The 25,680-nt window shown below is 41.0% G+C and overlaps 1 protein-coding gene across 7 annotated transcripts in view; it reads right to left on the bottom strand.

Annotated features, from left to right (window-relative positions):
* ANKRD10 (ankyrin repeat domain 10) overlaps positions 1-24,900 on the bottom strand; it is a 37,429-nt gene extending 12,529 nt beyond the window's left edge. For 4 of the 7 annotated variants that reach the window (XM_012464763.2, XM_012464766.3, XM_064361870.1 and 1 more), the window contains exons 1-4: positions 24,555-24,764; positions 20,524-20,676; positions 15,262-15,353; positions 2,284-2,519 (exon numbers count right to left, since the gene is read on the bottom strand). In XM_012464763.2, coding sequence (XP_012320186.1) covers positions 2,284-2,519; positions 15,262-15,353; positions 20,524-20,676; positions 24,555-24,764 — 691 coding nt within the window. Of the gene's footprint in view, positions 1-2,283; positions 2,520-3,240; positions 3,344-15,261; positions 15,354-20,523; positions 20,677-22,151; positions 22,229-23,218; positions 23,842-24,554 lie in introns of those variants that run through there. The other 3 variants (XM_012464765.3, XM_012464767.3, XM_012464764.2) reach the window with 3 other exon arrangements.
* Between the last annotated feature and the right edge of the window lie 780 nt (positions 24,901-25,680).

The raw sequence follows: 25,680 nt of genomic DNA, 5'->3' as shown, positions 1-25,680 counted from the left end.
AATTAGCATGTTAAGTGATCTCTTTTTAAAAATACTAAACAGAGGCGGGGTGTGGTGGCTCACACCTGTAATCCCAGCACTCTGGGAGGCTAAGGGGGCGGGGGCGGATCACCTGAGGTTGGGAGTTCGAGACCAGCCTGACCAACAGGAAGAAACCCCATCTCCACTAAAAATACAAAACTTAGCAGGATGTGGTGTTGCATGCTTATAATTCCCAGCTACTCAGGAGGCTGAGGCAGGAGACTCACTTAAACCCAGGAAGCGGAGGTTGCACTGAGTCGAGATCGTGCCACTGCACTCCAGCCTGGGCAACAGGAGTGAAACTCCATCTCAAAAAAAAAAAAAGGAAAATAAAAGTACTAAACAGAATTCAAGATTTATCAGCAATAAGGGAAAATGAAGCATAAATCATTTTTCAAGGACATTTAGACTATACAGTGACATACAGGGACAGACATGTACAACTGGTGCACGAGGGCACAATGAGCTACTCTACAATATTAACCAGGCATTCAAGAAAATGGCAAAGGATTTTTAAAAAGTGGATGCTCTTACAAGGGCTTTGAAAATATATTAGAAAAAAATACATTAAAACATGGTACAAACATATGACAATGCTGAATATATCACCACTAAAAAGACCATTTTGAAACAGATGCAGATCTTCAAGTCATGCTTATGATTTCAGCATCTTTCCAGAAATGCTTAACTCATAAAAACCCTGAATTTGATAAAACTGTTAAGTCCATACATTACTACAGTCTTTTATCACAGGAATTTTTATGGTGACAAGATTTAAACAGTTGTCAAGTACGTAACACTGACATTTTATCAACTTTATAGGGAAAAAATGCTTCACTTGAACACATTTAAGGTAGAAAGCATGACGGTTCATGAAATTTAAAGTTAACTAAAACCTCTAGATTTTTAATTGATTTACTGATGGCCAGTTTTCCTCATGCTATAACTAGTACAGTTGATTTAAAAAACAAAACAAAACAGGCAACACTTTGTGCTTATCCTCAGCAAATCTGAGCTCCTAATCTGGTTCATTACACTCCCACCTCTTTTTCCCTTTAGGTTCACTACATATTCCTGCCAAGTTATCACATTTGTCTCCTACTAAGACTTTTTTTTTTTTAAACTAGAAATGAAGTCACACTATGTCACCCAGGCTGGTCTTGAACTCCTGAGCTCAAGTAATCCTCCTGTCTCGGCTTCCCAAAGTGCTGGGATTATAGGTGTGAACCATGACACCTGGACTAAGACGTCATATATATAGCTACAGATGATTTTCCTATAGGAAAGGGAGGAGTTTTCAACTTCAAGAGTGATTTGCTGACTCTGCTTATTTGCAAACTCCAAAATTACCTTAAAAAAAAAAAAAAAGGGCCAAGTGCAGTGGCTCATGCCTGTAATCCCAGCACTTTGAGAGGCTGAGGCAGGTGGCTCACACTAAGTCAGGAATTTGAGACCAGCCTGGCCAACATGGTGAAGCCCCTTCTCTACTAAAAATACAAAATTAGCTGGGCATGATAGCATGCACCTGTAATCCCAGCTACCTGGGAGGCTGAGGCAGGAGAACTGCTTTAACCTAAGAGGCAGACGCTGCAGTGAGCCGACATAACACCACTGCACTCCAGCCTGGGTGAAGAGTGAGACCGTTTTTTTTGTTTTCTTTTTTAAAGGTGGAAGTATACTTAACGAAAATAACTTACCTTAGGGACTTAAACTCTCAACATCAAATTATACACCAGATCTTGCAGTGATAAAGGAACACATATTACCATGTGGGGTAGAGACCAGCTGAGGTCAAATCATAGTACAGAAATAGTGCAGGAAACATTTACCTTCCCGAATGTGAACATGTTTTACTGCCAGACCATCAGCAATTTTTGTAAGCCCAGCAACATTTAGAAGCAAATTAAAAAAAAAAAAAAAAAAAAAAAATCAGGCACAGTGGCAGATTTTCTTTAATAGATATATTTCAAACAGATACAACAAAATAAAAAATCTAATTCAGGCAGGTAATCATAGGTGCTCAGTAAGTTCCACACAGACATTTCTATTTGGGCTATATTTCCCTCACATCCCCTTTCGTTAAGTGTCCCATCTTCGCAGTGGCCGTACAGGAGAAATCTCCACAGTCACCGCACAATCCACCAGGCACAACTACCACCTGAAGTGAAGGTCTCATCTCGAAGGTGCATTCAGCCATAAAAAGAAAACATATTAATGGAGAGAAAAATAAGTGTGCTCGTCCCACCCACAAAGTGGTCTCACCTTCAGTTCTAGCTTTCTTTACTCCAAAGGCTTCTGAGTCTTCCAAGCATCTCTTTCGATTTGTTCCCACACTAATATGATTAGGAAATACATTCTGATGACCCCCATTTAAGATGCCATTGTTATAGAAATGGTTCAGATGACAATTCTGGAGGTTCAAGAGAAACTGGGCACACTCTTGGAAACCCTGGGTTTGTGCAATGTCTGCTGCTGTCAGGCCACTGGCATTTCTCAGGCTGTACAACACAAAAACACTGAATTACACCCCATCCACGTGCTAACCTGGTCTCTGCTCCTGCTGAACTGACTAGCTATCTGAAGGTGGTATGAAAGAGTAAACAAATTCATAGCAAATCTTCATTAAAGAAGTAGTTAATCAATCTAGCTCTGTAACTAACTTCTCTTACACACATTTGATTTCTAAGCAAGATTTGGGAGATAATTTTAAAAAATAAATATGCTAAACTTTTAAAAAAGACATCTTCCTATTTAACTTCTCAAAATCATGTTTTATGTTAGTCTGAAGAATCTAAATTTATGCTAACTTCAGACTTAAAACTGAATTCTATATTATCTGCACTTAATTGTAATAACCCATTCCTTTAGCGTGAATAAAATCATAACAAACAAACATGTACTGAAATTGTCCATGGCATTCATAACAACTGTCTTCCTAAAAACAAAAGTAATGGCTTACCAACAAGCCAGACTTTATGCTTACATGTGACACTGTAAGTGGAAGTTTAGAAGGATGTCCTGACATTAAAGTAGCCTATCATCAGACTCTGAATACTGTCCTAAAAACACATCCCTACCACTCACAAGAACCAAGGTTTTACCTGGCTAATAATACTAAAAGGAAAGGTCTAGGACTTCTACAGTAGCTAAAACTCCTATTAAAGTAGGAAGTAATGGCAGAGTAAGTGAAAGAGCTGAATAAAAGAGAGTAAGTTGAACTTGTAAACCTTTAGGACACTGAATTAAAACTGAGGGATCAAAAGTAACTCCATGGTGAAGTTCCCCTGGAAGACAAGAATGTACACTGCTCTGTGAAATAAACCTGTAAAAAAGCAGACATCCTGTTAGCTGCAGGTTGATAAACAAACTGGAGAAGTACTTAACAGCAAAGACAGCACCCATATCTGTTCAGCAAGCTACACTACATCCACAGCAAAAGCATGATGAAATAAAGGCCTTATGCTGTGTCACTCAAACAACCAATCCAGAACCCTGATGCTTTTCTTGGAGTTACTGTTAATGGAAAAACAACAAGACCAAAAAAACTAAAAAACAAAAATAAAAAACAAAACAATAACAAAAAACAACCCGCATTTAAGAATGAAAACTACAGAATTAGGGACAAATATTATCATCTTATTTATAAGGACTAACAATAGCCTTGTATTTGTATTTCCAGCCATCATAAAAAGCTCTGACCTCAGAAGTGAAGTGTGTGGACACTCACTAACCATATCCCTACTTTTTAAAGCATAAGATAAATGTATTATACATTTTGAAAAAAGATCTAAATCCTATTTCATCAGATATAAAAGATAATTGAGAATCTCAGAAACCAACAAAATTCTTTATAAAAATTTAAGGCAGCTATATGCAGGACTATTAGAGGCTGAAGTCATTTTTGTTAGCCATAAGACTTCATGGCTGTGAATGGATGATGAATATTTTCTAATATTTCATAATCTTTTTATTTTGATTATGAATTAAATGAAAAGAAAGCACCAAAGTCTGGGCAGATTGAATTACACTAATTACACTTGTACAAAATCAGACACCTTGTTATTGAAATATAAAATACACTAATATTAAGTGATAGCTTAATCATATGGCTGAAGTTTTTTTTTAATGCTGCATTTCACTTTCAAAAGATATCAGAAGTGCAGATGACCTGGGAGGGTCTACTCTGCCAAGAAAGTGAACAGAAAAGTAAGTCACCACATGAAAATTCAAAACTCTTCAAGGAGAACATATGTTTATAAACTGATTATTTCTATAGATAAGCAGACTTGCTCTCCAAAGTCAAAGAATAGAAAAATGAGAAGCTACCACTTACTATTAGGACAAATAAAAATATAAAATAAACCCCACAGTAAAGATTACTCTTTAGTGGACCAGAGAATAAAAAACAGCTAACAGATTTTTGAAATGGCATTTAGAATCATAAATACCATGCCAGGCACGGTGGTTCATGCCTGTAATCCCAGCACTTTGGGAGGCTCGAGGCGGGTGGATCACCTGAGGTCAGGAGTTCAAGACCAGCTTGGCCAACATCATGAAACCCCGTTTATACCAAAAATACGAAAAATTGGTTGAGTGTGGTGGCACGCGCCTGTAGTTCCAGCTATTTGGGAGGCTGAGGCAGGAGAATCACTTGAACCTTGGAGGCAGAGGCTGCAGTGAGCTGAGATCGCACCACTGCATTCCAGCCTGGAAGACAGAACAACAAGACTCGGGCTCAAAATAAATAAATAACCAGTGCCAACATACGGAGATTCCATAAAGTTTGAGAGTGTTAGCCTACACACAGGTAGCAATGGTAAGCTCTTCCACTTCACTCTTTTCCCTACCAAAAGTAGTTAAACATGTGCTTGTCCTCTACTTAGACTAACTAAATTTCTGTGTGGTTTTATGTACCATCTCAAAATTTACCTTACTAAAAGCTCAAAAGGAGGATTACAGCCCACTCATGCTATGTACTTGTACATAAGGAACAAGCAAGCAAGAATAATCACAAGTCAAACAACTTCTGGCATCTCACATAATTTTGGGGCACTAGAAGGCAGACATGATGGGAAGATCAAAAAGTTCTAGAAAATGTATTGGACAGGTATCACAATCTAGGACACATGGTAACAGTGGAGTTATTAGAGAAAACTGTAATTCTGCTCAACATTTAAGTGGCACTATCTATGCAGCAATATCAGAAACAAATATCTAGCACCCCTTCTCTGCTTCTAGTGAGGTACAAGAACATTTCAACTCTATCACTTCCCTTGCTACCAAGGGCTGAATGTATACAACATACAGTTTAACTTGAGAGCATTTATATTCTACTTAGAGGATATCTATTAGTATCTGACTGAGACACAACAAAAAATGACCACCACCATCTCTTGCCCCTGAACGCCCCCATTCTCATTTCCTCTCCTTACCTACATTCATCACCTCCACTATCCCTGCTCACATGAAAAGCCTTGCAAGTGGTGGCTCAACTGTGTAGTGCACATTATAGAAACTGCCCTGAAATGATCCCTAAGGATCACCTAATCCAGAAGAAGGCACTTTTCTAAAAAGGACTGTGTAGTAAATATTTTAGGCTTTGGAGACCATACATTATCAATCCTAACTACTCAATTCTTTTGTTGTAGGCTGAAAGCAGCCTCAAGACAATTGAGCATGGCTATGCTCTCAGAAAGGTTTACTTATGAATACTGATATTGAACTTTCACCTAATTTTACGTGTTAGAAAATATCATTCCATTGATTTTTGCTCAATTATTTAAAAATAATTCTTAGTCCATAGGTTATACAAAAAAAAAAAAAAAAAGGCAGCAGGCCAGAACTGCTGAATAACATTTAACCAAATAGATAATACTGTAAATATTCTTCTATCCTTTTTAATATTTTTAAATGGATATATTGTGATGGGGTACACTGTAAATTCCAATACAACATATAGGGATAAAAAACCAGCATAATAGCATATACATCCCCTCACTTTTCATTTGTATTGAATTAGCTATATAAAAATATATCAAAAATTACAGTAAACCAGTCACCCTACAGTGCAAGGTAACCCTAGAACCTATTCTTTCCATCTAGTAACCACTTTTTTAAAGAGACAGAGTATTGTCCTGTTGCCCCAGCTGGAGTGCAGTGGCACAACCATAGTTTACCACAGCCTGGAACTCCTGGGCTAAGGGATCTTTCTTATCCTCAGCCTCCTGAGTAGCTAGGGATACAGGCATGTGTCACAATGCCTGGCTACTTTTTTTTTTTTGAGAGAGATGTTGCTCAGACTGGTCTCAAACTCCAGGCCTCACGCAATCCTCCCACCTCAGACTCCTAAAGCACTGAGATTACAGGCATGAGCCACTCTCTACCTCTTTTTTCTTTTTTTTTTTTTGAGACGGAGTCTCGCTCTTGTTGCCCGGGCTGGAGTGCAATGACGCGATCTCTGCTCACTGGAACCTCAGCCTCCTGGGTTCAAGCAACCGCCCTGCCTCAACCTCCCAAGTATCTGGGATTACAGGCATTTGCCACCACACCCAGCTAATTCTGTATTTTTGGTAGAGATAGAGTTTCACCATGTTGGTCAGGCTGGTCTTATACTCCCGACCTCAGGTAATCTGCCCACCACAGCCTTCCAAAGTGCTGAGATTACAGGCGTGAGCCACTGCACCCGGCCACCACTTTCTACTTCCATGAGATCTTTTTCAGCTTCCACTAAGTAAGTGAGTACAGTACTTGGAGTATTTATCTTTCTGTGTCTGGCTTACTTAACATAATGTCTTCTAAGCTCATTTATGTTGCTGAGAATGACAGAATTTTTTGTTTTCTTTTTATGGCCAAATAGTATTCCATTGGGTATATACAACACATTGTCTTTATCTGTTCATTTGCTGATAGACACATAGGTTGATTCCAAATCTTGGCTATTGTGAATAGTGCTGGAATGAGCATGGGGGTGCAGATGTCTCAGTATATGCACTTTCCTTTGAATATACACCCAGTAGTGGGACTGCTGAATCATACGGTAGTTCTATTTTCAGTTTGTTCAGGAACCTCCATACTGTTCTCCACAATGGCTGTACAAGTCTACATTCCCACTAACAGTGTTTAAATGTTCCTTTGTCTCTGCATTCTCATCACCATGTGTTACTTTTTGATAACTTTTTTCAGTTAGAATGACATAGATTCTCTTTAGAATGAACAATCTTTCTACTCTTACTATTCCTCTCTCTTAATGGATTTTGTGAAAAACATCTATTTTACGCACTATTCAATTCAAATAAAATAACTTTATAAAAGTTGCCGTATCTGTCACAATATATTAAATACCTAGAAAAACATCTAAAGGTAAACTTGAGAGGGGTGTAAAACATAAGACTTTTGAGAGAGTACTTAGCTGTAAAACAATCATTCCTATTCCAAAATTGAGTGTTTCTGGTTACAAGTTCTAAGTGCCTTACAATAAACCAGGCGGTATGCTTAATATGGACCAAGGGAGCCCTATCTTCAAAGTTCCTCAAACTTTTTAAATAATTTATATTTCAAATGTGTTACACTGAGAATAATTTGGGTTTCCATGTCAAAGATTAGAACAAATAATCATTAACAAAAAAGGTTCAGGTCTTTTAATTCTATTTTCATATATGCTTTCCTATTTGTTAAGCAGTATTTCAATTTTGATGTTTTAATTGCTAAAATTCAGTAAGAGTTGGGCACGTAAATGAAACACTTGATTTATAGGTTACATTCTACACTCAAATCTAGTGCTTCCAGTACTTTGTCCTGTCATAGTACTTTTACAATAGTCCATTCTTTACCTTTCACTCCACAGGTTTGTTTGTTTTAAACAGGATCTTACTCCCATAGCCCAGACTATAGTGCAGTGGTGCAATCACAGCTCACTATATCCTCCTCTACCTCCCTGGCTCAGGTTCAGGTGCTCCTCCCACCTCAGCCTCCTAAGTAGCTGGGACCACAGGCATGCATCAATCACCATGCCCAACTAGTTGTTGTTTTTTTTTTTTTTTGGCGGGGGGAGTGGGGGGCAGAGACAAGAGTTTCGTTCTTGTTGCGCAGGCTGGAGTGCAATGGCGTGATCTTGGCTCACTGCAACCTCCACCTCCCAAGTTCAAGCGATTCTCCTGCCTCAGCCTCCAGAGTAGATAGGATTACAGGCGCTTGCCACCACACCCGGATAATTTTTTGTATTTTTAGTAGAGATGGGGTTTCACCATGTTGGCCGGCTAGTCTCGGAACTCCTGACCTCAGGTGATCCACTCAACTAAGCCTCCCAAAGTGCTGGGATTACAGGTATGAACCACTGTGCCCAGCTGTTTTCTTTTGTAGTGTTTATAGAGACCGGATTTCACTCCACAGGTATTTACTTAGTGTATTACATGACCATAAGCGCTACCTGCTGGCCACTCCTGTCAACCTCAACTGAGGTATCAGCAGTAAGACAAAGTTCATCCAGCCTGTGTTTACAGACACTATTCCAAGGAAATTTAAAGTATTTGGAAGAAAGAGTTTAAAGAGAGTCTCAAAAACTATTTTGAATGCAAATGGTGGTAATGAAAGTATACACATTATTTTTAGATGAAATCTTCAAAACAGGCACACTTTTGAATTTAACATCCCCAGTTTGATGCACCCAGATACATGGGCTGTGCCTGACCCAAAATGTCTGTCTTTTCATTTCTGAAAAGAGGAGTGTGCTGTTCTCCAGCTCTAGCCTACCCTCCCCAGTCCTCTCTAACATCCATTTGATAAGTCTTTAAAAAACGGAAGAGATTTTTAAAAATCAGGTAACGGTCAACTTGAGGTTCAAACTGCTTCTAGTTTGAAGTTCTAAAATTAACTTTCTTTAAAAGAAAGTCAGCATGATCCGATTTTTAAGCTAGCAAGCTAACGTGCTTCAATTTATCGTGGAAACTATGATGACTGTGCTTCTATCTATAAATTCTGGCTCCTGTAACATTCGCCAAGACTATGAAAAGCAATCACTGAGCAGGCCACCCATTTTCTACTACTCTTTTGAAACAGGAATATTAAAACATGGGACAACACAGAAACATCTTTACTGTAAATTACATTTTCTGCTGAATAACTGAGAAAAACAAATCAAATTGGCATTAACTTTACTAAAGGCATAAATGCTTATATATTTTCTATAAGAATATTCTGAATAGAATATTAAAATTTATTACCTCTAGGCCAAGCACAGTGGCTCAGCCCTATAATCCTAACACTTTCGGAGGGAGAGGCAGAAAGACCACTTGAGGCCAGGAGTTTGAGACCAGCCTAGGCAACACAGAAGACCCTGACTCTTCAAACACTAAAATTTATCTATAGCTAAGAATTGTCCACCAAAGAACTTTAAAAATCAAGCTCTACTCTGCTGCCAGCCAGGGTCCCACCAGTTTCCACTTATAGTGCCACAATTCCAGAACAAAGGAGAAGCCGTGTTTTCATTTTGAAAAACCACGGATCAGGAAATAGCTGAAGTATAATTTTTAGAATCCAAGTTGTCACATCACCTTCAGAATGTTTTCTTATTGTTAATGCCATGTGACAATAAAAGATAACAATTTTTATATAGATAATATTTCTGTTAAAATTCTGATCTCAACTTAGCTATTGTTAGTTTACAAATAAAAAGGTAGATATCATAAATTAGGGTAAGCAAAGCATGCAAATCTAAAGAATCTATATCTGAATTCCTAGATTAGCATTAAAACCAATCACCGCAACAAATACCTCAACAGTATGCCTTGTGTGCAGAAAGGAAGCGATACTGAACATTCAATGCCACAACTGTAAGGTTTTCGGAGAAGCACCTGTGGCAGTTTCAGCAGTTTCTATATGGAATGCTCCCCCTTTCTAGGATTACTTGAAAAAATCAAGTCAATTCGAATTACGTAGCTGTAAGACATTGACATGTGTAGTTTTTACAGATTCAGAATCTTCTGTGTGATTTAAAACGGGCAATGGTTCATAATACAGGAAACTTAAATAATAAGGGATCACATATTTGCAGGCAACATTTGGATTAAAAATACATAGACACACATAAGGTGCAGAAGCACACTGACTGAGCTTAAGCCATTGTCATGTGACCACCTTGACCACGAGCTACTGCTCTAAAACACTGCCTTTTAAATTACCTCTGGTAATTTTTTTTTAGCATGAAGCCAATTTAAATATGTCAATATTTCAACAAAACTTTAACAGTATGGACTAAAAACCATCAACTCACGATTCTGGTTACTTTAAAATTTGGTATGCTGTATCTCAAATACATTAGTAACTATTCCTAGATGGAAATAAGCAAATACATGGAATCATTAAAAAAAGATAAAAAACATTACTAAATTGTCCATTTGTACAGACAAAACATTAGCAAACATCTAAGATATCTTCAGCAAAAGAAATACATGTGTATTTTTAACCCTTTGGTATCCAAACTCTTATTTAACAATGAAGACTTTCTTAAATATATTCTTCAGTTAATAGGAAGAAACTATTTTTAAAGTTTCTACCTACATAAATTTGGTGCCAAGTTTTCAAGTTCAAAGATACTGAGGATAGTTTTACATTGCAATTGAGCACAATTATGTTTGCATACATTAAAATGTAAAACCATCATTCTAGGAGTTTGATGAAGTATTTAACATGCTCCTGCTATAATTTAGCAAGGGAAAAAGACATTTGGATTTAGAAACCATTGGTTTCATTTGAAAGGAGTATCTATAAAAGCAGTAAAAAATCTGTATTTTAATCAACCTGCTATGAAAAACAATCAAAATTCTAAACTTAATTTCTTAACAAGTCTGGAATGGTGTCAACCCACTTACTGTCCCTGTCTAGCAGGCAGAACTTAATAGTTATCTCAGAAAGTGATTCCTCCATCCCGAAACACCTTAACCAGAAAATAGCCAAGACCAGACAAATCTGCTGTGGTGACACTTAGATAAAAGGAGGCAGCACAGTGGCTCACACCTGTAAACCCAGTGCTCTGGGAGGCCAAGGTGGGAGGATTGCTTGAACCCAGGAGTTTGAGACCAGCCTGGGCAACACAAGACGACCCCATCTCTACAAAACATTTTTAAAAATTAGTTGGGCATGGTGGTATGTGCCTGTAGTCCCAGCTACTCAAAAGTCTGAGGCAGGAGGATCACTGGAGCCCAGGGGTTTGAAGCTGCAGTGAAGTATAATCATGCCACTGTATTTTAGCCTGGACGACAGAGTGAGACTCTGTCTCTTAAAACAAAAAAGAGGAGGCAAAAAGTAGAATGTGAGGATTAGAATTCAGAGGACCTAAAATCAGAAAATATGAATTCAGAGTCATAATTCTGGTAGATTTCATAACTGCATTATTATTCTAACAGGCAAATAAACTAACAAAAATAAACCATAAATTTCAAAATGAACAGCTAAAAGTAAATTTGGGTAACATTTTGACAAGGGCAAAAGTTGCAAATAAATTTAACACTCATATTAAATATGCTCATCATCTGTATTTGCCCTAATGAAAATCTGGCTTCTAGACAGGACTCTATGGTAAACAAAGAAAGGTGGGTCTAAATGGTCAATTTTGATCCAAACTAAGCAAATTCCATTTTAATTAAAAATTTCTAAAAGTAAGGTATTGTTTTCGGCATTCGAAGTCTACTAACATCACATTCTAGGCTTTTGTTATTATGGCCAACTGTGCCGCTTTCTAAACTAGGCAAGAGAGAATTTTCTAGAGTCACTGAATTTGCTTATATAAGGCTATAAATGCTTCTCAAGCTATCTAATGATCCCAGTTAAGACAAAAAATAAATAATGTAATTAAGTTGAAATACTTGTAACCCAGTTGAAGATCTGGTTACCACAGAATAAATGGCTTCTAAAAAAATCCTCTCCTATAAAAAGGTTCTCAGACTTCGCCATTAAACATTGGCATCTATATAATGTAGTATTAAAATGGACCCACAAATCTGCCTGAGATGTAAGTAATGCTGGTTTCATTCTAAATCTCTTTATTCCTACTCAGTGGCATAAAGCTATTTTAATAGCTGGTTGATATGGAAACATCCTCCACTTTATCTCTCAAGAAAATAAAGACAAAGTAGCCAACATTAATTGGTACCAAATTACTAAGAGTACAGCTAATCCAAGGCTCGAAATCTGCTACTTACAATGTTAGTAGTAAAAAGATCTTAATTATCAGCAGACAGCAAGTTTTCAAGTCTTCTTCCAAAATCACATTAAGATTTAATGTTATGCTGCTATATGCTCTATCGTCCAAAAGAAAAACAAGATGACAATCTTTTTGTAATAGTATATCCTCTTCTTCCAATCAAAACCTGAGTGTCAAGCAAGCAGCAAATACTGGCTGCATTGGGAAAATGGAACTACTATGTTAGCAAGATTAAGGATGGTGAAAACTTCACATATTTGTTGAAAACTCCATACACAGAAATTTAGGTCCTTTAAAGTACACAAACATATAGTTTGATCACAGAACTTAGATTTAATCCTGTGAATTTTTAATTTTGAGATGTAAATAATGGCAAATATTAGTGACCAACATATAAGCCAGAAACAGAACCTCACATACAGAAAACTTGGCACCAAAACTCAAGATTTAAAATAAGAAAAGAAAAAGAAAGTCCATTAACATACTCACGTGTGGTGCTAGAAAATTTAATACGATGCACAGCAGCTGAAATGCGTTATCTTACAGATGCAACCTACATTAACAAGTAAGTTATATAACAAACCATTCTAGCCACAGACACTTAGTGTACTTGCCCTTATTATTATGTACCTGATGTCCAAAGCAGCACAATTTAAGACTTTGGGCACTTTATGTAGCAGATATATAAAAAGCAAAGCAGGAATTAAGAGCAAATTAATTTAATAATACTGATATAAGGCAGCTTTTAATCTATTCACAGGAAAAATTTATATTATCTCCTAAATATTATAGCATGTAATATGAATAATTAATAATCTGGTCCATTCTGAATGAAAAAATAAGTAACTTTAAGGACGTTAATTCTATGCTCCTTGAACGTCTTAAAAAAAAGTTTATGATTTGCTACAACTACACTTTACCATGAGCAGCATTACAGGGAATAAAATAGACCTAGTACCATGATTTTGGAGATTCAAACTGTTACACGTTGGTAGACTAAATGGGGTAATTATAAAAATGTGCAGAAATCAAGAAGCAACTTACAAATTAACTGACAAAACTTGACATTTTAGATGTTAAAACTAAATAACCACATATACAATAGCAATAAATAATGATTACTTGTGCTCTATCTCCAGGCCAAAGACTTGGAACTTTAAATCACTTTTGGCTAGGTAGCTCAGGCTAAGTATTTCTTCTAAAAAAAAAAAAGAAAGCTCAGTCCAGGGAAGTCACCATAATGCAGGGTCTTGAGGGGTGGCTCTTATACTGAGAAGGAAAAACAGACTGGCACCTGAGCCCATCTCAGCCACACCTGGTGGAAAAGAGACACTTGAGGGCCCTGTAACCAAGGACAGAATTGTAAATAAAAGATTCTCATTTTTAAAAAGACACCTACTAAAAAAAGGACATTGTGATATTTATTGGCTGAAAAGATTAAGCTATCCATAAAATGAATAAAACACTTTTGTAATAAAATGTTTAGGACCAATTAAGAGTATTATTTAGAAAAGTCATTAAAAATATCAACTTCTAATTATCCACTGTTTCAATAAATGACAAGCAATTTTATCAATTATGTTATATATGACTCCGTATTTTATAACGAAAGCTTCTGTTATTAAAGACGAGTTTTTAATCTAATTACAGCTAAGAAAAATGCACAAATAACTTTGCTTTAAAGCAATCCACTGAGAATCACCTCAATGTTCTTCTATTGTATTAAATATATTATCGATTGTTTCTACGTTACCTTTAGTCACAACTATACATGAAGTCACAAGAGTCCCTGCAATGTAACAGTAAATACAGGCCATGTTTATAATACTAAATAACTATATAAGGATCATAGCCCAAACTAATGGCGAATCTTGCCCATAAACTTAACAAAACAGAAGCTAAGATATTCACAGGTTATTGACAGCCGCTGGTACCTACACGTGTCGTGCATTAACGTGTATGGTTTTGCTGTCTGAGATCTACTTTCAATATTTACTATAATACAGAGTCAAAGCAATGAAATGGAAACCAAAGGGTTAAACTATTTTGTGGGTTTTCTTTCTTTCAAAGTCTAAATGTTCACATTTCTGATTAGAATAATGTGGTTTATTATTAATCTTTATGAATTATTCATAACACTTAAGGTAAAACAAAAAAGCTGATATCAGTTATTTTGGTTATTACAGCTCTATAGCTTACACTCAACATTTAAGGGTGAAAACCGCATCCATTTTGTTAATGCTGTGGAACTGCAGAAGAAAAATTTTTATAATATAAATTTTTAAGAGAAAGTTGATAACAAATTTAATAGCTAAAATAAACGTATAATGCCATGGCTAGCTAATGATTTGCATATAAGATCTAATTTCTAAAAGAATACATGTAAACATTAAGATTGTCCTATCAAAGCATAAATAAGCTAACTGATGTAAGCTGAGCTAAAACAAAAGATATTTTAAAATAATGCCACCGGTATGAGAAGCTTATAGCAAGCTTGAGGTCTTTAATGTAAAGAGTCCTATTTTACAAGGAACTATCAATTATTAAGTTGTAATAGGCTTTAAAACATAACATTCTCACATCTGCCAAGATGTGGAAACCGAAACCCAGAACAGCTAATTTTCTTCAGAAACTTTTTGAGTCAGAGAGGCCTGAAAAGATACTTTAATCCAACCCAAGCTTCTTGTTTTGAAATTAAAACTTGGCAAAAAAAAGTTTAAAGACCACAGTGACACAACTAGTTAGTGGAAAAGTGGTGGCAAAGTAATAATGTCAAGTTCCAAATCTAATTAGTTAACTGTTCTTTCAGTTTAAATACACTCTCAACAAGAATACTGAGGCTGCTTGAAATTAAACCCCCTTCTGTTAGAGATCAACTTAATCCACACAATTTTCCTCACTAATACCAACTGTTCTAAAAGGCAAAATTACATTACTAATTTTGAAAACAAAGGTATAGGACTTTTGCCTGCTTATGTACTGCCTTTAAACAAAACATCCTCAACTACATCTTTAACTGCAAAGAATAAATGAAAGACACTTACTCGATGTGAGCCCCATTCGCCACAAGGGCACTGATGCATTCTAGGCTCCCAGAGCGAGCTGCCTTGTGAATGGGAGTTTCACCCTCACAATCCTGAAACAACAAAAAGCAAAATATACACATACTCAGAACAAAACTTCTGGTATTTTAAAGTAACGTCATTAGCACAGATCAGAGACCTTCTCATCCTTCTTTGAGATAAAATGTGTTGATCAAGGTCTGAAGCAGAACACAAAGAAATCAATACATGAACAGAGGATGAGAGCAAACCAGGAGGGGCAAGTGCTCTAAAACATTTAGCTACAGATCAACGACCAAGTATCTTTGGGCCTTCTCCAGTAGTGACACCGTGAACGCTCTCAACAGTGATTTATAAATCAACTCATGCTGGATCTTAGCACACGTGTGTTTTATATAAACCCAGAATAAGTTAAAACACATACACACACACACACACACACAAACACACATTAAAATAGTCATCAAGGCCAAGAAATAGCACATAATAGCTGACATTATGGTCTCAGCTACCCACTTTTCTCTGTGCCCACCCCAATGCTAACCCAAGTCAACATCATCAATGCCTACCTTGAATCTTCTACTTTGAACTTGAAGTGGGACCACAGCTTAGACAAGATGGCCTGAGGCACAATGGTTGACCTATTTTCAGTATTTACTAGAAGGAATATTTACTAAATATTCCCAAACTATTTTCAGTATTTATTAGAGGAAAGAGAGAGGAACACAAAAGCAAAGCAAGCTTCATAAGAACAGATAGGGGAGGAAGGCAGCAAACCACACTGCCATGTGTGCACCTATGCAACAATCTTGCATGTTCTTCACATGTACCCCAAAACCTAAAATGCAATAAAATATATATATATAAAGAATGAGATTCCTGCTTCAGAAAGGGTAGGGGACATGGGGGAGGGGGTGAAGCACACACAGAAGCAGAGGAAAGAGAGCAGACCCAGGAAAGCCACTGTGGACATCGGCACAGTCAACCCAGGTCTACACTACATGAATGAAACAATCTCAAAGGCCGTCTTCATAGGCTATCAGCCAAGCAAGAGAGAGGAAAGGCAATCGGACACAGCAATCAAGAGAAGAAGATCATTTCTGGTGGAAAACAAAGACTGGGAAATCCTGGGGGCTCCACAGCAACACCTCTTGAATAATCACATTGCAACCTCACTGGTAGCTGAACTTGGCAGAAGACTACCACAGAATTAAGAGATCAAGATATAAAGGAGTGCAGTGATTGTGGGTCATTTAGAAAACAGTTCATTCATAAACTCAGTATATAGCTGAGCTCCTTCACCAACACATGCTAACTCATAGGAGAAAAAATGAGGTGAGGGCCACCCAAAGTTAAAAAAAACAGTGGTAGGATAATCTACAGAAAAAAAAAGAGTATGAAAGCCTCAAGTGCTTGGTGGAAGGAAAAATGTGCACATTTATTTAAACAAAGGTCTAAAGAGAATAAGCAACGTAAAGCTCTACACAGAAAAATCCGTTTTGAAAAGAGAAACACAGAAAACCATGCGGCTATACAATAAACTATCTACTGAACTCAGATTTTTTTAAAAGCCAAAACCTAGCCCTATCCTCCTAAAAGAGAGGTGGGAATGGAAGAGGGGCAGTACAAAATAAAGACAAATAAAAATTACACAAAAACATTGCCAGGAAAACGGGAGCTGAGATTTTAGATAAAGTTTTGCTGAAAAAGAAAAAAAGCTGAAAAGGGGGGAAAATGGTCTTTAAAGATATCCTTGGAACAAGACGAAAAAGTAAGGGTCTGTTATTGGGGTGTATCAACAGATGACAGAGAAAAAGCAAAACTATCAACCTCTGTAGGGACAATCTTTCTTTTTTTTTTGAGACAAAGTCTCGCTCTGTTCCAGGCTGGAGTATGGTGGCACGATCTCGGATCACTGCAACCTCCACCTCCCAGGTTCAAGTGATTCTGTTTCAGCCTCCTGAGTAGCTAGGACTCCAGGCTCATGCCACCACGCCCCGCTATTTTTTTTTTTTTTTTTTTTTTTTTTTTTTATATTTTTAGTAGAGACAGGGTTTCACCATGTTAGCCAGGCTTGTCTTGATCTCCTGCTGGGATTACAAGTGTGAGCCACCACGCCCAGGCTGTAGAGACAATCTTTAAGGGCAGAGCAAACACTAAAGGCAGGCCTGGGCACCTTGAGAGAAGGTAGCCAGAAGAGAAGACACTTAGAGCAAGAGCCAGATGAAGGTGCCCAGGCCTCCAGCTCAGCCCAGGCACATAGCAACCACAGCAAATTGAGTGATAAAGGGAACAGGGAGCAGTGCCAGAATACTCAAGACAGGCTGGGCACCTTGGGTTTTAATAAAGAAAAATTTCATTTCTAATCTAGATGTGAAAAATTAAAGGCAACATCAAATGCCAGCAAAATTCTAGAAAAGCATATGAAAGAGAAAGCTTGCTAATGAGACACCAAGCATAGTCAATACAGACTCACTAAAAACAAACAACATGAAAGCTGACTTCATTTCCTCTTGGGGAAACCGAGAACATGGGCCTCCAGACAGCATATGAGCTTCGGTAATCTTACAGGCTCACCTTAGAGACTGCCAAGAAAGTCTGTGGTGTTAACCTTGAGGAACATGAACTTAGAACTATTAGTAGCTAACATGCCAAAGGATTAACATACTAGAAATTGAGTTAAAACACAGCATCAACAGGTTCAAAAAATTAAATACATACAAACAACAAAGGAAAAAGACCTGGATCTGGCGTCCTAAGAGTTTATATGAGAAATGAGAGAAATTGTCTTCCTGGAGATGAGTCAGCAGGTGGGCGGGGGTTGGAGGGAGCTAACAAAAGGGTTATTGTGCCCTCAAGATCACTGGGTGCCCATCACAAGAGGTGTCGAAATTCACCCACTACTACATAATAGAGGGAGATGGTGTCTGAGATTCGGATGCAAACTCTACATGCTGGCAGACCACAACTACCTAACCTAAGACCCACTAAGGAGAAATTCCACGGTGCTTAATAATGCCAAATGATACTCCCTAGGCACATGGGAGGACTTAGAAATATCTACCCAGATATTCAAATGCAGGGGGGCTGCAAAGAAAAAGATTGTAGGATCCTGTCTTGGAAGAAGCAGAGTGCAAGTGCAGGAGAGGTTGCCAAGAGGTGTTATCTCGAGGCACCTGAAAAGAAGGTGGGGGACACAGCAGCACATTTTCTGCCCCCCTTCTCTATTGGAAATACTGAACTGAAATAAGACACTTTGAAAAGGGGTCTTCTCGATTTATAAAGGTCTGGAAAGCAGTGTTAGACAATTTCTCTAGTCCTCTCTAAATTAGATGCTATGTAATAATTCAATGAAAATTAGCATACAAAAATCCTATAAATTCCATACTACATATTAATTACTGCCATTCATGAATTATCCATATTTTACTGATAAAGGAAATTGAGCCACAGACCAAGTTAATGACTTGCCCAAGGCCAGAGATGTGGCAGAAGAAGGAAGCAAGCCGACACTGCCCTTTCTACCAGGGGACAGGGGTAGGGAAGAAGGAAAGACACAAGGTGATGCCCAGCACGGTAAGGGCATACAGCAGGTAATTCATAACTCTCAAATTTATGAATACAAGCAACAGAGCAGCAGAGAAATCTACATATGTAAAGTCATACATGCAGAGATGGAAAGGGAAGTGACAGCATGGCAACCTGAAAAGTTGTCCCATATCCCAAGTTTCAGTTTAGTAACAAACAGGCCTAAACTCTTGGCCACCCTCCCTTACCCTGTCTTTTCTACTTCGCATCTCTTTAGGGGACACTTACCCCACTTTCCCATTGATTCTTGTTTTAAATCATGGCTAACATCTTCTTTCTCAATTACTTGCTCCTTAGCTGAGTAGCTGAGTTTTTAGGAGAGAGACTAGTAACTGCTTTATACCTGGTTATCAAGGATTGAATCTTGGGAAAAACAGAAAAGTAGGAAGAAGACTGCATAAAACAAGGCCTTGATGACTGTATATAGCAAAAGCATTTACAAAAAGGAGAAAAAGAGAAAGGCATAAAAAACAGCTCCTAGAGTGTAAGGCTGGTTGCCTCACCGGGAGCTCGGACGCACACCCCACCCCCCGACCCCCTCCCCGTCCCTTTTTTCTCGAAAGCTCGGACATGCTCGGGTTGTTCCCTTTTCCCCTTCTTGCACAGCCTGGCTTTCCCTTAAAGAATCCAGTATGCAAGCGGGGTCTTGTGATTCTAGCCAATAGCAGCCGAGTAATTCTAACCAACGGCAGCCAAGTCCTGTATGCAAACAAAGGCTTGTAACCTTACCTAATAGTAGTCCTGCTCTCCCACAACCAATCGAGCTCCTTCACTCCCTATAAAACCCCAAGTCTGAGAGGAGTTCATGCGACTTCTCCGGCCCCTCCTGTTGGACCGCAGAACCTCGCCCGAGAGCCTGAATAAACCCTTCACATCGGATCTTCTTGTGTTGGCCTCAATTTCTTCTTTTTAAACTCGACAAGAACCCAAGAACAAACCTTACACAGAGCCCATGCCCAGGTCTCTTAGACTAATCCAATTGCAGCAAAGGATGCTGAGTGTGGGGACTGCTCCAAGTCAGACAACCTACTGGTTATCAGATGCTGCTTGTCTCATGAAGTCCCTAACAATCTGAACACTCTCATTTAGGTGAAATGCCACTGAAAACACACCATGGACAAAATCTGGCACACTTACGTTCCTGTTTGTATGCTTCATCTTAAATACCAAGTCCTCAAGTCACTTACTCTTCCCACTTAGTAAATGATACTTAGCTACTTATCTGCATCAAGGCATCAACTCGCATCTGAAGCTCACTTTGGAGCCAACTTAATAGCCATGTTTTTTCTAGGATAAAGTGTTTTTATAATTATCTGTGGAAATGAGGCTAAAGCAGCTGTGAGTAGAAAGCCTTAGAAAACCCGGGCTCAAGGCCAGGCTCCTTTAATTACCAGCTATAACCTTGGGCACATTACCCTGGATCACAGTTTATCATAAAGTCACATTATAGGTGAAAGCACTCTATAAACTGAAAGCATTCCTGTGGAAAGGGCCTATTATCCTCCACAAACAACCGAAGAAACAGAAATTCCGGTGTGTCCTCAGGTAAAGATACAAAATTCTAATTAGGACCTCCATTTAAAACAATACCATGTGTATAATTTTAACTGCAAAAAGAAAAAGCAAGAGCAAACAAAGTCCATCCAGCACTCTTACCGGTTTGTTAATGTTGGCTCCTGCTTGAATCAGCCAGATCAGGCACTGAGGATGTCCCCCAAAGGCCGCAATGTGGGCTGGCGTCTGCGCATACCGCGTGGTGGAGACGTTGAGTGTGGCTCCCGCTCTCACCAACTGCATTAAGCACTCCAACTTCGAAAATATGAGGGGGAATGAAAACACGCAGACATGTCAGTACACTGTTCAATATTACACAAATAATCTACATTCTATAATGGTGACAAATGGCTTGTTACCGATTTTTTAATAGAGCAAATTAAATCACTCCTTCCCAATGCCATGCAAATTTTAAAAGGCATTTAAAACAACATTTTTCCTTGTCCTTATGAAAAAGACGGTAGACAGAAATAAAAAAACACAAAAAGACTAACACCATACGGATTTAAATATTTTGGTTTCCCTACAACTGAATAAGCCAAAATCAGCAAAGATTGGACTGCACCGTTCAAAGACTTCTATCAAAACTGTTTTTTGCACAGACCATTCTAAACAAAAATGTTAAAGGGATTGGTGGGTTAAAAAACTTTGTGTAGGCCAAGCGTGGTAGCTCACTCCTGTAATCCTAGCACTTTGAGAGGTTGGGTGGATCACTCGAGGTCAGGAGTTCTAAACCAGCCTGGCCAACATGGTGAAATCCCGACCCCACTAAAAATAAAAAAATTAGCTGGGCATAGTGGCGGGAGCCTGAGGCAGAATTGCTTGCACCCAGAAGGCAGAGGTTGGAGTGAGCCGAGATCACGCCACTGCACTCCAACCTGGGCAACAGAGCAAGTCTCCATCTTAAAAAACAAACAAACAAAACTTTGTGTAATGCTGGGCACGGTGGCTCATGCCTGTAATCCCAGCATTTTGGGAGGCCAAGGCGGGTGGATCACCTAAAGTCAGGAGTTCAAGACCAGCCTGGCCAACACAGCAAAACCCCATGTTGGGGTTTCAAAAATACAAAATCACAAAAACTAGCCGGGCGTGGTGGTGCATGCCTACAATCCCAGCTACTCAGAAGGCCGAGGAAGGAGATCAGTTGAACCCAGGAGGCGGAGGTTGCAGTGAGCCAACATTACCACTGCACTCCAGCCTGGGCAACAGAATAAGACCCTGCCTAAAAAAACAAAACCCCCTACAAACTTTCTGTCGCTACAACTCCTCATAGTCAAAGACTATTTTCTATAGTGTACACAACTGCACTTTTAAACAAGTCAGCACTAAATACTCATTGAATACTCAACTAAGGCCCCATTCTCCACATTAGTTTTTTACTCTTTTCAAATGATTTATATTAAAAAACCCTATGTAAAAAAAAAAAAAAAAGCTTACAGCATAACTGAGCAATGCACCTGGTAAGTGACTAACACGGCAAGTTAAGGCTTTGTGGCCAGGCACCAACACAATGCTAGCCTCTGGCTAAAATAATTCACCACATTCAACAAATTTAGCAAGTGCCTACCATGTGCCAAGCAATGTTCGACCCACATTCTCTAATCCTAGACTACTCGTTTTCCCTCCACTCCAATCACAATGCAGTCAGGGAACAAGCTATTCTGACCGCAAGCAATTCTCAAGAGCAGACTGCACCTGAAGACAAAATATCTAATACCCTCCCGTCTCACCTCAAGGTTTCCTTTCCCATCTCTCTTAGCACTTTAAGGCTTTCCTTGCAAAGGACGGATCGTATCAATAAACACTTCTGTGAGACGAAGAATACACAGATTCAAAACACACTCTTCAACCAACTTGGATCTGGGGGTAAAGGCTGATGTCTATTTTTATTTACTGCCTTTATTAATTTACTGGGTGAAAATGAAAGCATTAACTAGTGATAAGATGAACAGGTCTCAAATCAAATAAAAATAAAACGGATGAAAATCACTTGGTGTACCAAAAATCATTTACTGAGAGCTCACTGGGGATTTGGGATTCTGGAAAGATACTGTTCAATACAGTATCATAAGAGGTACAATAGAGATTTTAAACAACGTTTAGTCCTCTGGGAACAAATGAGTCTTACCAACGTTAGGGATCTTGTGCATCACTAGCACATTTCTCAGAACACTAGCCTGAAACCTGTGTAAAAGGGCAGCCGTTAGCAGGCTTGTGGGGGAAGCCAGGACTGGAAAGCTGCAGCCCTGAGTCCTGGCCTGATTTCTGTCCCAACAGCTTCTCAGAAGGCAATGTCTGGACACTGGATAGGTGCTTTCTAAGGCCCCTTCCATATCTAAGACTAAACAGCCCTATGATTCAGACAGCTGGAAACAATGAAGTAACTGCTTCTAGTTACATTTGATGACCAAGGTAAAGATACTGCTCAAAATTCCGTGGAAGTAGGCTTTTGAAAAGTTTTTCTTTTTTTTTAATGGGATAAAATACACATGAAAAGTTACTATTTTAAAGTAGTTATGGCTATTTTAATCCCCAGAGACAACTGGAGGCACCACTGGGTGAAATATTTTAAGTGACCATCCGTAACGAGGCTTTAAGCATTCTACAGATTGTTGTTCACTGTCACCCAGTATTGTGTCACTCTCAACCAGAGTAGAAAGGACGGAATCCTAAAGTCTAGTGTAAAAATAAACCACATCAAGAGGCACTCTGGAGGGAGGGAATCCTCAGATTACCGACTGCCTCGGGAAATCTATTTCAAGCTGCAGGCAAAAACGCAGGGAGGAGGCTTTCTTACTTTTGTTTGTTAAGAAACTCATTTCCCCTGAGGACTTGTTTTCTCCAGCTGCTACCACAGTCGCACAACTTCAGAGACAGTGCCACAGGGACCTAATAGCCCTTGAGGGTTAACCTGCTTCCCCACCCCATCGTCAAAACTCCTTTTCATTTCTTTTACTTAAAGAAAAGTAACTTTTCCACTTTAAGAGGAGAATCAAACTGTTTCCCAAAAGATACAACTAGGTTGTGAATGCAGCACCGGGGGTAGCAAGGTAAACTGCACCTTCATCAGCTGGTAACGACACTACGATGGCTAGACCTTCTTAAAATAACTTATTTCACGTTCTCCTCTATATATTTCTGCAAAACCATTTAACCCCATCTCATAATTTACGAGGAAAAACACTATAAATATCCCTGAATTTTAGCGAATTTAAAAATACTAATCATTTAAAGCCACTTTGGAAAGGCAAGGTGAAATCTCCGTTTAAGACTTATCTGAGCAAACACCAAGAAACTGCAGCCATCCAACCTTTAAAAACTTAAAGCAGTACTGTGTTCCCCAGAATTTTCAGTTTAAGTAAAAAAGAGAGGAACGTAAAGGCTCCACAGGAAGAGAATTCTGCTTAATTTAACCACTTCTGCAGTCATTTAGATCCAGGATAAACACAGCCGTCACTAATTTTCCTGAACCGGGGCCAGCTACGAGCCTTAAAGCAAACCCAGAAGCTGGAGAGCCGGCCTCCACCCCACACGGCTGTCCGGGCCTTCCAGGCCGGCCGGGGCGCTAGCTCCTCGGCTGAGCTCGTCCGCAGCGCGGGCCTCGGCTCCCGGTGAGGCTGTGCCGAAGCAGAAGCTCGACCGCGCCTGGGCATTCCCCCCGCGCCTAGTTCCCGCAGCGCAAGGGCTAACGTCGCCTCCGACCCCAGGCTCCGCTCCCCGGAAGCCCCCTGGGCGACGACGCGGCCTAACATCCCGCTCTGCGAAATCGCCCGAGTCCCTGGCCCGGCCTGGAAGGCCCCGCACCCTCCGTGCGCAGGCTCCGGCCGACAGGCACGGGGACTCCCAGAGACCGCCTAGTTAGAAACTTGCCACGCGCGCCGCCGCACATGCGCCCTAGGCCCCTCGGGGCGCAGGCGCCACCGACCCCGCTTCCGCCCGCGTTCCCGGCACGCCCCGCACCCCCTGGCTGCCCCGCCGCGGCCCTCGAGCCCTCGCGCTGCCGCACAGGCGCCACCGACCCCGCTTCCGCCCGCGCTCCCGGCACGCCCCGCGCCCCCCGCACTGCAGACCCGCTTTCCCCGACCCCCACTGGACAGACACGGAAAATGGCGCCTTAAAGCGCTCGCGCCCACCTTGCCGAAGTGCGCGGCCCAGTGCACGGGCGTCCAGCCATAGAAGGAATCCTCAGAGGCCAGGTGGGCGTGCGGTGTTTGCTGCAGCAGCGAGCAGAGCGTGGCCAGGTCCCCATCGCGGCAGGCGCGGTGCAGCGGGAAGCGGAGCGACAGCAGCTCCTCGCTGGAGAAGCCCGCCTCCACGCCCGCGCCCGCTCCCGCCGCCGACATGGTCCGTCACCGGAGAGCGCGGAGCTCGCTGACCGAGGACGCGTCGGGGAGGACCCGAGAAGTCGCCGCCGCCCGAGCACAAAGGAGCGAGACAAGCGCAGCGATCGCGTCCCACAGGCTGCCGAGCCGAGCGCGCTCTGAGGGGGCGGGGCGGGGCCTGGAGCAGCCGGGCGCGGGGCGGGGCCTGGCCCCGAGGACTACTGGAGCAGCCGGGCAGGGGGCGGGGCCTGGGCCAGAGAACGCCTGGAGCACCCGTGTGGGAGGCGGGGCCTGGAGCCGCGGACGCCTGGAGCGGCGGGGCAGGGGGCAGGGCTTGGGGCACAGGACGCCTGGAGCAGCCGGACGGGAGGCGGGGCCTGTAGCGGCCGATGGGGTCGGAGTCTAACCCAGAGGACGCTTGGAACAGCCGGCTAGGGAGCGGGGCCTGGACCAGAGGAAGCCTGGGAGCAGCCGGGCAGAGGGCGGGACCGGGCCCAGAGGACGTCGGCAGTAGCGGGTTAGGGGGTGGGGTCTAGAGCCGCCGACGTCCGGAGCAAACGGGCACGGGGCGGGGCTTGGGCCAAGAGGACGTGGGGAGCGTCCGCGCAGGGGGCGGGCCCTGGCTGGGCCACCGCCTACCACGGCTTCCGGAGCTCGGGGGCACCGAGCTGAAAGTTTGGGGGCTCAGGGACTTAGAGCGGCAGGGCAGCGGTCTGAGTGGGGCCGGGGGCCGCCAGCGCGGTGCGTCTCGGCCGCACCCTGGTTGTGGACCGTGGTGTCTCTAGCCTGGGAGCCGGTGGGGGGGGCGCAGGTTGAGGCTTCGCGGGTCCCCACCCCGAGCAGATGGGAGCCGCGGGTCTCCCCAAGGCCCCGCAGCGCGCAATGAAGTTGTCCAGTTAATATTTATGGAGCGCCTGCGGAAAGCAGGATTTCTTAT

This window comes from Aotus nancymaae, unplaced genomic scaffold, assembly GCF_030222135.1.
Source record: "Aotus nancymaae isolate 86718 unplaced genomic scaffold, 86718_ANA_hifiasm-v0.15.2.pri h1tg000044l, whole genome shotgun sequence".
Taxonomy (NCBI): Eukaryota; Metazoa; Chordata; class Mammalia; order Primates; family Aotidae; genus Aotus; species Aotus nancymaae.
The sequence above is the reverse complement of the archived record's forward strand: the minus strand, read 5'-3'. Positions and strand labels throughout refer to the sequence as shown.